Source organism: Apteryx mantelli, chromosome 4 (assembly GCF_036417845.1).
Source record: "Apteryx mantelli isolate bAptMan1 chromosome 4, bAptMan1.hap1, whole genome shotgun sequence".
NCBI classification, from domain to species: domain Eukaryota; kingdom Metazoa; phylum Chordata; class Aves; order Apterygiformes; family Apterygidae; genus Apteryx; species Apteryx mantelli.
This window is the reverse complement of record NC_089981.1, coordinates 87,548,631-87,563,044: the sequence shown is the minus strand read 5'-3', so window position 1 is coordinate 87,563,044 and position 14,414 is coordinate 87,548,631. Positions and strand designations below refer to the sequence as shown.

General features: G+C 42.6%; 1 protein-coding gene across 1 annotated transcript in view; it reads right to left on the bottom strand.

Moving 5' to 3' along the window:
* Positions 1-3,762: 3,762 nt before the first annotated feature.
* SOS2 (SOS Ras/Rho guanine nucleotide exchange factor 2) overlaps positions 3,763-14,414 on the bottom strand; it is a 57,737-nt gene continuing 47,085 nt past the window's right edge. The window contains exons 15-22 of the mRNA XM_067295195.1: positions 13,492-13,611; positions 13,150-13,312; positions 12,093-12,210; positions 11,512-11,684; positions 10,211-10,327; positions 8,478-8,739; positions 6,347-6,456; positions 3,763-5,519 (exon numbers count right to left, since the gene is read on the bottom strand). Of these exons, the coding sequence (XP_067151296.1) occupies positions 5,010-5,519; positions 6,347-6,456; positions 8,478-8,739; positions 10,211-10,327; positions 11,512-11,684; positions 12,093-12,210; positions 13,150-13,312; positions 13,492-13,611 (1,573 nt within the window). The 3' untranslated portion in view covers positions 3,763-5,009. The remainder of the gene's footprint in view (positions 5,520-6,346; positions 6,457-8,477; positions 8,740-10,210; positions 10,328-11,511; positions 11,685-12,092; positions 12,211-13,149; positions 13,313-13,491; positions 13,612-14,414) is intronic.

Here is a 14,414-nt window from a genome sequence, read left to right as displayed (position 1 = left end):
TTCCTGTTTGTTCACAGCGCAGGAGCGAGCGTAAAGCAACCACATGAACTGCTCTCGTTGTTGCAGGAGAGAGAACGATCGGCCATTACTCATCGTGTTACTAAGATCTTGCGTGCGTCCTCCACAAAAGTCAGACTTCCCTCAAGGGAAGAGGTGAGAAACCTTCATTTGGAAACTAGATGGAAAAAGTTGTGTCACCTCATGTTTGAACACATACACGAGCGAAACTGGCAGTAAGTCAAGCCTTCCCGATTAACCCATCAGTGTCTGCAGAGGATAAGCTCGCATTAAGCACCAGCTGGGGGAAAAGACAGCGCTGAAGAAAATCTTCCAGATCTGAATTGGCTTAAGAAAAAAAAAAAAGTACCATGATTTTTTGTCCCCAGCTTGAACCGGCCAGGTGCAATATCCCAAAGTGCAGCTGGAGCAGGCAGAGCAGGTCGGTGAGATGAACCCAGCTCCAAGGCGGGTGTCTGCTCCTATCTGCTGAGAAGCGAAGCAGCTCCCCCTCTGCCTCCTCCCTGCTTACCGCTGAGCTCCTCGCCTTTCCCCGCAGTTTGGGTAGGTCACAGAGGTGAGGATTTTGACCGTACACAAGATCTGCCCCCAAGTTCGCTGGGTTGCAGTTTTGCAATTCGACTCTGCAGCGGTCAGTTTGAAGATTTCAAAGACCTGTTTTGCCTCCCATAGAGCCTAATTGCTACCCTTACTTGAGCCATTTTGACTCAGTTTTCAGGAGATATCAGGCAAATGATCCTGGGGCCTAGATTTGGGTTTCTATTGGCATTTTCCTTACCCTAGAGTATCTCCAGCTGCTTTTCCTGAAAACCAGAGATCTGGTGCTCTGGAAACCTTCTGCCAGCACCGTGTGAATGTCTGGGATAGCACCAGGTGCTTATGTTTAAAGCACCTGAGTGTCTCTTGGAGATGTTCAGTTTGTGTGTGCACATCTGTGTAAATCTGCAAGCATGTTCAGACTTTCCAGCATCTCCTTGCCTGTTTTTAAGCAATTATCTATTTCACAGGCTATTCAATACGGCCAAAGACTTCTAGCCTGCAAGTACTGTGCATGCGCAGTCCCATTTAAATCAACAGGAGTCACAGGCATTGTAGACCTTCATCCAACATTTAAACTTCTATAATATTTTTAAAAAGCAGCTGAACATGAGTTGCCTGCGAGTCAACATTTTTTTTTTTTAAGTGCAAAGGCTTTCTGTTGATATTTCTCCGTGGACTTCTGGGGAAAAGCTCTTACTACTTTATTTCTTAACATTTCATACTAATGTTAACTCCCTTCCCCAAGGAGGAGTTATTGCATTTGCTTGGAATTCAGAATCTTAACCTGTGGTATATTTTCAAAAATTGGAATAAATCTGGAAAGAAATAAAGAGCAAAAGATTGTTTCTTTTTTTCTTCCTTCCTTGTTTTTGATCTGCTATAGCCAAGTCATAGCCCAAAGAAATTATTCAGGCTCCAGAGCAGGAGAAAATGCTAAAACTCAGCAACTCAAAATAGGATCATTGAAAACAACTAGAAAATGTTTCTTTTGCTGTTAAATGTCTTCACATTCCATCTGCTTATCTGCACTTTTCTGAAGGAACTGCCTTTTCCCACAGAAGCCAGCTTCAAAACCAGCAGTTTCACATTCTTCCTCTAGCATTTTTTGCTCTTTTTATCCATCCCTCTAATTATGAACTAACTGAAATGATAATTTATTGCTATCTTGGCTTGCCCTTGAACCACACTGGTGGGAATCCAACTGCCTCCAACCACTTCCATAGCAAAACAGTTACTTTGGGAACGTCTGTTTCTGTACCCGCCGTACTTTCAAACTGCTGGCAGCGCTGCTGCTACCCTGCTTTGGAATGGTTCTTTTGTTTTTATATTTTCCAGCTCATGTTATGCTTGGAGGACAGTTTAACCATGTGGCAAGTTATCTGTAAGCGAGGCCTCTTTTCCGAATCGTGCTGCCATCTGTATACTTCAGATTAAATGGTGTGAACCTCCTCCTTTTTTGTCTGGAGTGCCGACCTCTGCCAGCGTTGGTCTACTAGAGAACGATGGCCAAGGCTTGAGACCTTTTTTTCTTTTATCTGCAGCAGCGTTTTTCCTAATCAAACCATTCTGGGCCCCACTCTGGGTTAGGTATTTCATTTTCGCTGGTTTGAGGTGTGGAATTCAGAACTTCTGCCCCAAAGCACTCTTTCACAATCAAGTTTAAAAGGCGGCCATCTTCTTTTAAAGCCCCCATGTATTTCTGTAATACATGTCAACCTAAAATGTAAGTTGGCACCTAAAAAAGAAAGGCTATTCTAAGAAGTACTCCCCGGTGCGGTGTCATTTCAAGGTTAGTTCTAATAAATGTACGCTGCTTCTTCCGCAAGTGTGAACTCTCTGAATTGCATTACCAACTGGAACCTCACAAAGGTCCCGATGGAGTAAAACACTCTGCTACACATTAAAGCCATTCCTAATCAGCAGATGTGCAGATTAAATTCATCTGATAAGGACTGCTGAACAAGGACCAAAATTGGAAGTTATGCTGCATTTCAATATGAGATATTGAAAGTATTTCCGGTCTAAGCACTTGTACAGAAAGGTATAAAGCTGACACATACATATTCTCAGCTTTGAAAGAGACTTTTTCCCCACACTTCTGTGTGACAGTATGAAGAACATAACTCATCTTTTAGCAATAGCTGCTGGTGAGGACTTGAATACCAACGACTTAACTTCTAACAACTTGATCAAAGTGAGTTTTACTTTTTCCACTTGCAGACTAGAACTGAATTATTTCTGCAATGTTTTCCAGGATCTGAAATGGCCACGCCTGTTACTCCTTAGGGTGCACTGACCAAGTCACTTATTCTCCAACCCCTTTTGAGAGTTATTACACAGAAATAAATCAAAATTTTAATTTGATCAGCTTATTCTGTAGATCACTGGAATTTCGAAATCTGACAGCCTGCCTTTTCTACCCGCAGAGCATGACAGTTCAGCATTAGACTACTTCACGGAGCAGAATTTCACCACCCATCTATTAGCATAAAAGTTCTTTCCAAACTTACACTTCAAGAAGAGATGTAAGAGCTGTTTTCAGCTGCGGAAGAACAACTATAATCAAGGCGTCATCCATTTCCTGCCTGCACTCCCAGTTCATGTGTCTCAAATTTGAGACTTTCTGAGCTTTATTTTTACAAAACGCTGCTGCTCTCTCTTATAAAGTATATTCTGCCTCGTCTGTGAACGGCCCTCAGTACAACCTCTCAGAGAGATTCTGCCCTTTCTTTGTCAGGAAAGGGGCACCAAGGGAAACGGGCAGCGGGTGAGGAATGTCCAAGAGACAGGCGGCAAGATGCATCTTACTGGGAGAAGAAAATCCATTCCCCTTCCCAGACGTCACCTCTCCTCTCCCCTAAGCAAACGCCCGAGACGGTGGCAGCCGCATAGGCAGGCTGATGAGCAGCCAGAGAGCGACCCGGCAGCCTGAGCTGCTCTAAATCCCACCATGGTGTTCGAGCTCCAGAAAGGAGCCAGAAAAAAAAAAATTTCTTCTGACAACTTCCCCGTCTAGAGGGGCTGAAACGTCTCATGGGTTACTGGCGGGGGGAAAGGTTAAACTCTCAGGGAGCTCTCCCGTATCAGGCTTAACTCCCTCGAAGCTCTGCTCACGGCACTGTACAGGCCCAATTAATTTGCCACAGAGTCACCAAATCCAAGCCCCAACCTTGTCCTTACAAGGAACACGCACTGCTCAATCTCTTAAAAAGTAAAACTGGGGTGATTTATTAATCTTGTTAAGAACTCTGATACAAAGCACAGTAAAAGGCCACAAACCAGTAAATAAAATGTGGCTTCTGGCCACTTTATAAATGCTGCTACAGTACTACCAGTAAAACAGACTCACTCTCTCACCAGTTCAAACAAATAGTTCAACTGGCAAATAAAAGTTCCATTCACTTTTCAGTTTAAAAAGTTTAATAAAGCTTTAAGTGTTTGCTGGTTTAAATGCTACCAACTTCCAAAATGGATTCACAATTAAGTTAAGTGAGATCTAAAGAAAGTTATTAGGTTTGGAAGGCAAGACTGTTCCTAAGCCAGAGGAAACACTTCTGACTATAAGATTGCAAGAGTAGCAGACTGTATTATAGGCCTCAAATCACTTAAATTTATACAGGTTATTAGCATTATCTGTAAATATACAATATAAACAATTGTACATACATGGCATATAGCTTTGTTCTCAAAACAGTAGACAACTCTTTAGCTTAAGACATCTTCGCCTACCAAAACAAAAAGGCACATCTGAACAAGATGCATGCTAAGTACTAGGGATCCTTTCCGATAGCTGACCCAGGTAGTCCTTGTTTACGCTTTGTCAAAGTAACCGAGACAAATTGAGTATTTTGGTATCTTTTAGATTTCAACCTTTTTCTTCAGCAGCAAATCAATGGCAATTAAGACATGGCATCAAAATATTTGAGAACAGTAGCTGTCACTCACAAACCTCCGAGCTTACACAAAATGAGAAGGCAGGTGGCCAGAGGTTTAAAATCAGTAACACTGTACATCCTCACGTTGTGTAATTATCCCACTGTTCTTTTAAAAAGAAAAAAAGGCCACTAGTGCTCCAATTTGAAAAAATTCCACAGACGCACCTTTTTGGCTCAGTGCAATAAAATGATGTCAGTTTAAATTCGTTTAGTGTAGTTTACAGTGCAAAAGATACAATTTTGTATACTGGCATAACTGTCGGCACTGAGGACGTGAAACAAGGCAATGCTACTGATCACCTGAGGGTAATGCTGTCGCAACAGACACAGACCAGAGCGTGTGTAGTCTTATTTTTCCAATTTAAGCTTTTTTTTTTTTTTTTTGATCAGCAGCACTTTAAGAGCATAAATTTGTGAAAGTACTAAAATACACTGCCTTTTCTGAATAAATAAAAAAAAAAAAAAAAAGGAACTTTACAAATACTATTCCAGTGTCAATGACTAATATGGCTAAGGTCATTGAGGAGTTTCTGCATTTTCTAGCAAAGACAGTCTGTGCAAAGGAGGGTGGGAGAGCTCCCTTTTGTAAGTCTTTGGTGGCAGTTTTGGTAACTGAGGGCTAGAATTCTGCCGGGGCGGGACGGGGGGCGCAGGCGGGTGCACCAGGCTGTTGTGGCTGGCGCTGATCACGCAGCAGCGCCGCAGCACCCTCGGAGAGGGCGTGCTGGGAGGAGTGCTGGGAGAGCTGGGGCCCGTGCTAGCCTCCCTGAACCAGTCGGCATCTCGGTGCAAGCGGCCCGTCGGCGGCGGCTGGAGGCTCAGCGGACAGTTTATGAAGTGTTCCGGAGGCCGAAGCGGGACCGGCGGCGGCGTGTCGGGGAGAGGGTCCCTGGGGGGCGGCGGCGGTGGACTGTGCAGGGGCTGCTCGAAGGGGGTAGTGTAAGCGGGAGCACGAGGCTGGATCTTTGGAGGTGGCGGCTGCCGGGGCGGGATTGCTGGAGGATCGTCATCCGATTTTAAACTTCCCTAAAACACGCACAGGGAACACACATTGTAAGAAATGCAAAGAAGCTTTAGATAAAGAGCGCATCTTCTGCCAGAGGTGGAAGGAAGAGCTAAGCGAACTTTCGGCGTGTTTGTAAACGAGGAAAGATGTGGGCTCTAGCAGCCCAATACACAGACTAGCAGTGCAGGGTGCTAGAAACGACTCCTTCGCAGCTGGCACTGACGATCTCTGGGGTTCCTCAAAAAAAGTGCTCTTTCATCCAAGTCCACGCATATTTTGCGCAACAGCGCAACACGTACCCAGCAGCGAGCGGTGGTTGGGCTGTGGGGGAAACGTCACTGTAGCCTGGGTGACTACAACAGGTCCGCACATGAAGTCGCGCTGTGCTTCCTCTACAAGGCTTGCTGCGAGGGGGAGCCGCGGCAGGGTGGAAGGAGCAGCCCTCCACACCGCCCGTTTCCCTGGGGCGCAAAAAGGACCGTCCCTGAGGGGAGCAAAGGTCTGTCTAGCTCCCTATCCTGCCTGACAGTGACGGAAATCAACCGTCAAGGGAAGAGTAGAGGGACAGGGCACGTGTGCAGTGATATTCCCCACCAGTATTTTCTAATACTCTTCCCTTGACATCTGCTCTTGGTGCTGTCAGAGCCACGACACCGGCACAGCCGTACCTCTGATCTGAACCGTTATGTTCCTAAAGCAGCTAGCAAAGCTTGGACGCTGGGTATCTGAAACCTCAGAAATAAAACTGGTGCGCTGTATTTCAGAGGTACCGCAGGCTAACCAAGTCCTGTTTGGCCAGACGTTAGCTCTTTTGTTACCAAAATTATTCAATATAGGACAAAACTACCTTAGCGTTAGAAGCCTCCTGATCCATCTTTTTTCGAGGAGGAAGTGGAGGAGGGTTTTGAGGCTCATCGCTTAGTTTAGGAAAGCTACTGCATGAGCTGAAGAAAGACTCTGGAGAGAGAACAGATATTTTACTGCCCATGTAATATCTGAGAAACATTTCCAAGAATATTAAACCAGAATAGAAGCAGCTCAAATAAGCAGATCTTCAGACTCAACAGCAACATTAACCATTCACTTCAGCCGTATGAAATTCTCTTCCATTCGTTTCTGTAACCAGACATACTCCTCCCAAGGCAGTCTCCCACTTCCAGCACCAGAGAAATGCATCAACAGGAAATGTTAAAGAAGAGAAAAAACAAATAAAATAAAAATGAACCCCTTGTAAGAAAAATAAACACCTAGGGAGCACGAAAGTAGCTTTACTTGAAGATACTAACGCTCACAGCATTTTATGATGCTTCGAGTCCTCCTTCCTTTTTAAGGAGGAAAAAAAATGCTTCAAGTTAAAAAACAAAACCACCCTGACCTATGTTTGTGACTTTTACCAAAGCTTTGCTGCTTCTATTAGAAGTGCACAGGGCAGATCAATAGCAGTATATTAGGCGCCTGTGCTCCCCAATTTGAAATTTTAATTCAATCACAAAAAAGCATACACGGCTGTGCATTAAGGAAGTAAAAAGAGAAGCTGAACATAGATACGAATACAGGGTTTCCCTCACAACTGCGTTACAAAAAGCACCTCTTCCTTCCCCAGTGATAGGATGATTATTTTCACTAAAAAAATTTGGTATGGCTAAACTATCAGGTTGCTTTATTTGTACCATTAGCCAAACAAAATAAGCATCAGGGTAGGACATTCAAAATAGAAGCAAAATCATGTTACAGCCTTGGGAACAAGTCAGACAGTTTTTAGACTTCAGAGACTACTTTACTGGACACTAAATCCTGTACAAAAATCCACTTAGAATTCTATTTAATGAACTCAGCCCACATTTTCAAAGGCACTTTAATTACTATTTAGTTCTCCTGAAACCAGGAAAAGCAGAGTTAAGTGAAACATTAATGGAGTTATAGTACTTACTCGACTGTGGCAAACTGACAGGAGCAAAGATGCTATTGTTACCTGTTAAATAAAAAATGGATTAAAGACTTGCCAGACTAAAGAGCTGCAACTGCACCAGAGCATGTAAAGCACGCTTGTGAAGGACCTCAAAAGAGCAACATGTCCTCAAAGTATATCTACAGCTAATGTGAATTAAATTTTCCTATGTAAACTATTCTTGAACATTTAAAGTTATGCTGGGAATTCATTTCATTGTTATTATTATGCTCTGTTCTGACACTACCACGCTGTCATTCGCTCCCTCTACAGCCCAAACGCCCTCCCCACTTGCCATGTACAACTTGTTTGGCACTTGCGCCCCCCCCCTCAGGCTCAACCCCTCTGCCACGTACGCAGCCCCCTTGCAGCAGGGCCGAGACTCTCCCGAGCTGCTCCCAAGCCAGAGGAGCTCCTCCCAAGCCGGAGGAGCTGCTCGCAGCTGCAAGCAGAGCTTGGGAGCGTATTGGTGCACCTGCGTTGGAGTGACAGTTCTTGACTGAGACCGTTCTGGAGCGAGACTCCCGACCATCCCCACTCCCTACGCTTCGGTTCACACCTCCAACCATACCAACTGGGTTCCCTTCAAAGGAAGCTAAACCAGAATCGCCTGAGTGCGCTCAGTCCGCAGGGCCACGCTAGAGCTGGTAAGGAGCGAACCCCCCCAAAGACGCACGGGCGCGGACGCCAGGTCCTCGGATGCCAGGTCCTCGGCACCGTTTCGTTCTGCACATGTGTCTTACTTGCTAGCGCAGGCACAGCCACCGCAGAACAGCTCCTGGGGGGGCATCTCCCGTAATGCACTGCCTCAGCTCCTTAGGGCAAAAGGAGGGGAAATTCTCTAACTTGTTCTGTAACTACGTACAGCAGGGGCTTCCGAACTGCCCAACACGTAACACTGACACACGAAGTTCATAGTCCCTGATGAAACTTTTCAACATTTTTGTTTTTAAGGCTGGCATATAGACCAATATATTTTGGGAGTCTGAGGTACAGTAACAACAAGTATTAAAGCATATTGCATATTTACCAAAAGAACTGTTGAGATCAATGTCTAAAAACACACTGAATTCTGAAGAAGCAGACACCGGTGGAGTAGACGGCGTATTTGGAGAAGTCGGTGCTGAAACCGTTGATTCCTGCTCTGCCTCAGTAATTCTACTAAAATTTATCTTACTTGGTTCCTTTTCAAGTGGCAACGGGTGACTTCTCAAAGTGCCAGAGGTGGAGCCATGTCTACCGGTATTGGGCCTTATCCCAGGAGATTTTAAGGGGTACGTTGTTTTTCTAGGCTGGAGAAAGTAAAGCCGGTTAGTACTGTCAGCATTTCAGAGAGCAAAATTGCCAAATCTCTAGAATATATTTAAAAAAGGCACTTATCAAACACACATTAAACTGTACTACAGCCTTTTTACTATTGACTTGAGGTATAGTCTGTTGTTACTTATACAGCAAGAGTTTACTGAAAAATTATGGAGGTTTATCCTGCTTAATAAATCATTTTTCCATAGCTATGAAGAATGAACAGTCGGGTTTCAGATGCATGTCAATCTGGACAAAATACAGGGAACAGCAAGTCACGATCTAAGGAGAGAGTTGTTTCAAGTGCCCCAACAGGCCTGTGCAACAGCTTCAGGTAACAGCAGCGCAAGACGTGCCTTGGGCTTGTACCTGGAAGGTCTCCAGGCCCCTACGTGCAGCTGAGACCAAGGACACACTCAGGGGCACCTTATATACGTACTCGGGGCTAGTCGGTATGGAATTCTTACATACGGGTAACTAGTGAGAGTGAAATGAGCCTAATTAGACCGAGGAGCAACACAACGCTGATCAAAGCTGACTCTCTGAAGGTGAATCACGTTCCCATCCGATGGTGGCGGTGTGCGTGACTCCACCACCTCGCGTTACCCGGAACGTGACTCACCTGAAATTCCCATCGGAACGCCTAGCTGGGAAAACCTGGACTGTAAAGAATTCATGCTCAGATAACTGAGACTGGCAGCATGGATATCTATTTTTAGAAAAAAAACTTAGAGAAATTACTGAAGGCAGCGTTTTTGCAACAGTAACTTCTGTAATTTTCTTGCTGTATTTGCAATATTACTTTAGTCATTCCTCTAACAGAAGAGTGCTAAAATGATTTATAGCTCTCCGAAAAATTAGAGAGCTCTCCAATTACTCAGAAGTACAATTACAATGATATAAAATCAAGTGTTCCAGGGAGCTATAGTTCAGCTTAAAAATAATTCTGGTCTTCAATGGCTAATTTTTAAAAAACGTCATTGCTACTCATTTAAATTGAACTCTATTTTGCGCTGCAATATTTTCCCTTGTCAATTCTGTGGTATACTTCAACTTTTGCAACATTGCAAAATATTAGACAAAGGCAAAATGGAAAATATTTTACTTAAAGAAAATGCAATATACTATTATATATACAATTCTTCTTTCCAAAACGTTTTATTTCCTTTTCATAAGAATTTTTGATATTGTGAAATGATGTTATCACATAGTCTATCAAATGACTATATGGTAAGAAAACTTCAGATTTTGGGAAAAATGTTCTAAAATAAGCCAAAGGTAGTATGTTTTTACTAGCTATAAACACCTGAAATAAAAATATTTTTAAATCAAGTTTTGCTGGGAAATCATCTCAAGATACAGAATTCTGAAGGATATGTTTATGGGGTTTATTGAGTTAACTCTTCTTTTTTCATAGTGGCTATTGGATTTTAGACATTTAATTTACAGGAAAAGACTTACAAATCTAGGTGGTTGCTTGCAGTTTCGAGGTTCAATTTCTAATGACTTGTTGAACAAATAATCCGTAAACTCTTTTTCCGGTATCTTCCCCATAGGATTGAGATTTTCAAAGAATCTCTAAAACGAGAGAAGCATCAACAGTTTTTTAAAATAAGAATATATATGTAGTAGAAGCTAAGGCCCAAGGCCTGGAAGGAAGGCACGGCTAGGACAGGCCTGGCCCCAGGAGCATGGCACAGTGCAAAGTTTCCTAAAAGCCTGACAGTCCCGTGTTAGGTGCTTCCGTGGCTGCAGCAGCTGGAGTCTCCAGATGGTTAAGTCACAACATTTTCTATTTGTTCTTCCTGCAGTGTGAATACTGCCCATCCCTCGAACTTACCGCATTTCCATTCTTAGACTGCTGTAAATCTTCTAACCCCTTCCAAGATATCCACAACAATTAAAAAGACAATGCAAATAACATTTTACACAACGGTGTTATTGCCCATTTACTGCTTTATGCCACCAGTTTTTTTATGGCTTCCCGATCGCTGCTGTTCACTGGCTGAGATTTACAGAGTTATCGACAACTTTGCTTTCTGGAAAGGCTACAACGAGCTGTACACATTCAGGAAGTATGGCTGCGTACTGAAAGTTATTCCTTCAATTACGATTACCTCCACATACAAATACCTACCTTTACCTGGCTCCTTGTTTCATCATCTTCCTTTAAATCCCTTTAAATTATCTGGGATTCTCTAGTCTGTCTTACCTAAGTATCCATTCGAGCATCCTTTCTCATTTCTAAAGATAATGCTCACTGACACCAGGGCATCCCCACGCTGGCTTAACTTCAGCCACGCTGAACGACTGTCCCAGTTTGCCCTGAACTACGCGTCCTCTGATCGTTAGCGGTCAGAAACGTCATTACAGAAGGTCTGAGGGACTGAACGCACTGGACACACACAGAGCATTTTAGGCTAGCGGCGAGTGATTTTTCTTCAAAATTTATGCTGTTTTGTCAGTGTGTCTCATTCACTCTGTTCTATTGCTGAAAAATCTCCCAAATACCAGGCTGCACAACAGCAAGGCGATGAACGAGACCGAGAGCATGGAATCGAGTAAGCAAATTCCCAGTTCAGGCTACTCCGCTGTCGAGACACTCCTGTCTGCTGCCTCCACTCAGCCACTACTCCCCCTCTTCCAGCGGTCACTGGTCTCATAAGATTAGGTCTAGTACTAGAAGAACATTTGACAATTTTTTGTCGTGTGCGTTCTTTTCCCTCTCCTATCCCTGAAACAGATATTCAATTGTTGATTACCCGAATTTCTGGCTCGATCCGTAAACAGTAAGGCTGGTTTTGATACTGCTGAATTTCTCCTGTAATTTCGGCTACTTTTCTCCTCTTGCTGAAGTTAATTAATTCTTTCCCTTGTCTTTTAAGGAAGTCAGGATTCCCTTCTTCTGTCTTCAAAATATTTGTTAGATATATTCCTGACAAAAAAAAGAAGTGGATTTTAAAGTTCATATTTCATTCCAAGCCCCGATTTCACTCTTTCTAGTGAATGATAACAATTCTGAGCATAAGCAGACCATTTCCTTTAATGCTCCAACAGTTTATCAGCTGGCAAGAACAAATGAGGCCTGCATTTTCACAGGAACAGTTACCTTATTGAAATAAGATGTTTTATCTCCTTAATGTGAGATCCAGAGTTTAATAAAACAGCTTCAAGACATTGTCATACTCAGTTCACCAATTTGGAGGCAGTGTTAAACTAAGTAAGGTAATATTAATAACCAACATAAATAATACCAGTAATCTGTATAATAAACAACTTCTGCATCAGGCTCAGCTTAAGAAAGGCAACACACAAGAGTTTAGTCAATTCTGGTGTTACTTACCAAAGAAAGGCACACAGGGTGGGTTGATTGACTTGAGCTTAGCTAGGTATTTTTTAAAGTGATCTTGACTCAGTTCTACTGCTTCATCCAAAACTTTCTTTTTTCTTTCTTGTAGTCCCTAAGTTATTGAAGAGAAAAAACCAGCAATGACAAGCTTCTGAACAGCGCAGTTAGCTAAAACAAGATACCTCCATAACTCTTATCTGCAGACTTAGAAACTGAAATTCAGATGTTGAAAGAATCTCTTTTGTAAACCTCTGAACTACAGCATCATGCAAGAAACCAGTCATGTGAATCATGAGGCTATTGTAAGCAAACTATTATTTAGTCTATCAACTTACAAACATAATCCTATTCTTTTAATTTAATAAAAAACAAACATTTAATTTTGAATTTAACTTAAAGGTCTTTCCAAGACATACAAAACTCAAAACATCTTGTTCAAGCTTCCTTTTCCTTTTTAGTCAAGGAAGGCACTGCTGCCAAATTCTGGGCATTGCTTTTCCTTAGCAAGTGAAAAATGGAGCCACTGCCTGTGTAGTAAATTCTCTTCCTGCTGTTCATCTGAACTGTTCAGCCACCATTTATTTCAACCTCTGAGAATCTAAATTGTCTGAGACGTTCTTAACTGTGCTTGTGATCAAAGGAAATTTGAGTTTTAGCTACACCCTCTCCCTGCCCTGCTCTCCCCACAGCTCTTGCACAGGTAGGAAGTGCTGCTGCTGAGGTGTTCCAGTCCCTGGGATCCTCCTCCTTCATATCCAGAAAACGCTGGACTGAAGCAACAGGTTCGTTTCAGACAGGTTAATGAACAGCAATCAACTGGGCTGAATACAAATGAGAAAACATGTGCTAAAAAGCTCCACTTCCCATTACAAACCCTTTGAAACACCCAGCCCATTTTAAATGTTCTCTCACAAATAACTTCAAACATTTCACACTTCTCATTCAAAAAGGCGAGTGCGATATGGATTTCATTTAACAAGGTGCAATGCATGGCTGTGATGCACTTCTGGATTCTGATTAGGTTCTTTCAAGAATGATGCCCAAGACTTACCTCAAATGTGTGATCTAGTCTGTACACGGATACAGAGTTCATCGCACTGACTATCTCCAAAACACCATTGAAGTTGTTCAGATCTTGAAAAACCTGCAGGATTTCTATAATCCTACTCAGCACAGCCACTCGCTCTTCAAAGTTCTCCGTTTCCACAATGCACCTAATCAAAAGACGTAATTTGAGAAATATTGATAAGTAGAATCTGACATTCTGCCAGCTGCTTGTCTGGTGTATAATCACCTCAAGATTCAAGGCAACAGAATTCAAACAGCAGAAAAACATTTCTCTCTGCATTTCAACAGGAGTTAATGGCACTACACTAATATCACCCGTACTTACTTTTCAAACCAAAGAGTAAGATTTGTAGTATGACGAATCATTTTCAATAGATTTGGGGAGTTAATTTCCTTATCTTCTTTAGTCCACACGCTACCGACAAGTTCAGAAGGCTGCACTGCCCTGTTAAGGACAAAGCAAGATGCAGAAGAACATTCAATACAAATAATAATCATATATTCCATGTTTGTATCAAAAGATTATTTCTTCCCTTAACTGTGGCTTGATATTTCATAAATAAGACCCAATATAATCTACTGCAAAACAGCTACTTAAAATGACTTTTAGACTGGTACTTGAATATAAAAGAAAATCCACCTGTATCTTAACTGAAATCGTCATTTCTGAATAAGTATTTTCAGACAAGAAAATTACAAAGCAGTAAGTTCAATCTCCCGAAAATGGAAGGAAAAAAATCTTAAAGAAAATTAACATATTTTTGAAATAGGAAGTTGAAGCACCTTAAGCAGCCGGCTGGAAAGGTGGCCTATTTCAACAGCAAACTTGCTGTCACTGAAGCATGAAAGGATGCTTCACCTGGGAGTTTTGCAAGACCTTAAAGAATTTCTACCCAGCAAAATAAAGAAGCAGCCATAGCCTGTGCCCTCACACCAAGGCTAGCTCAATTTAAACGATCACAGGTAACGGAGCTAGGAAACAGCAGAGTACTCACAGTACCAGAACAAAAAAACTCTTCAGAACTAGATCAGAGTTCCCGGAAACACCAGTGCTATAGTTGCTGGCATCTCCAAACTTCTTGGCACTGTGTCTCCACAGCTAGTGCTAGCTACGCTAATCACCAAAAAGCAGGGTGGACACGTTACTGCGTGTAACAGCTGGGTCTTTGCTATGCAGCTATAAAGAAATGGGGTGAGAAAATAATGTGCTATCTTTTTTTGATGCAACACACATTTCTTACTAATACA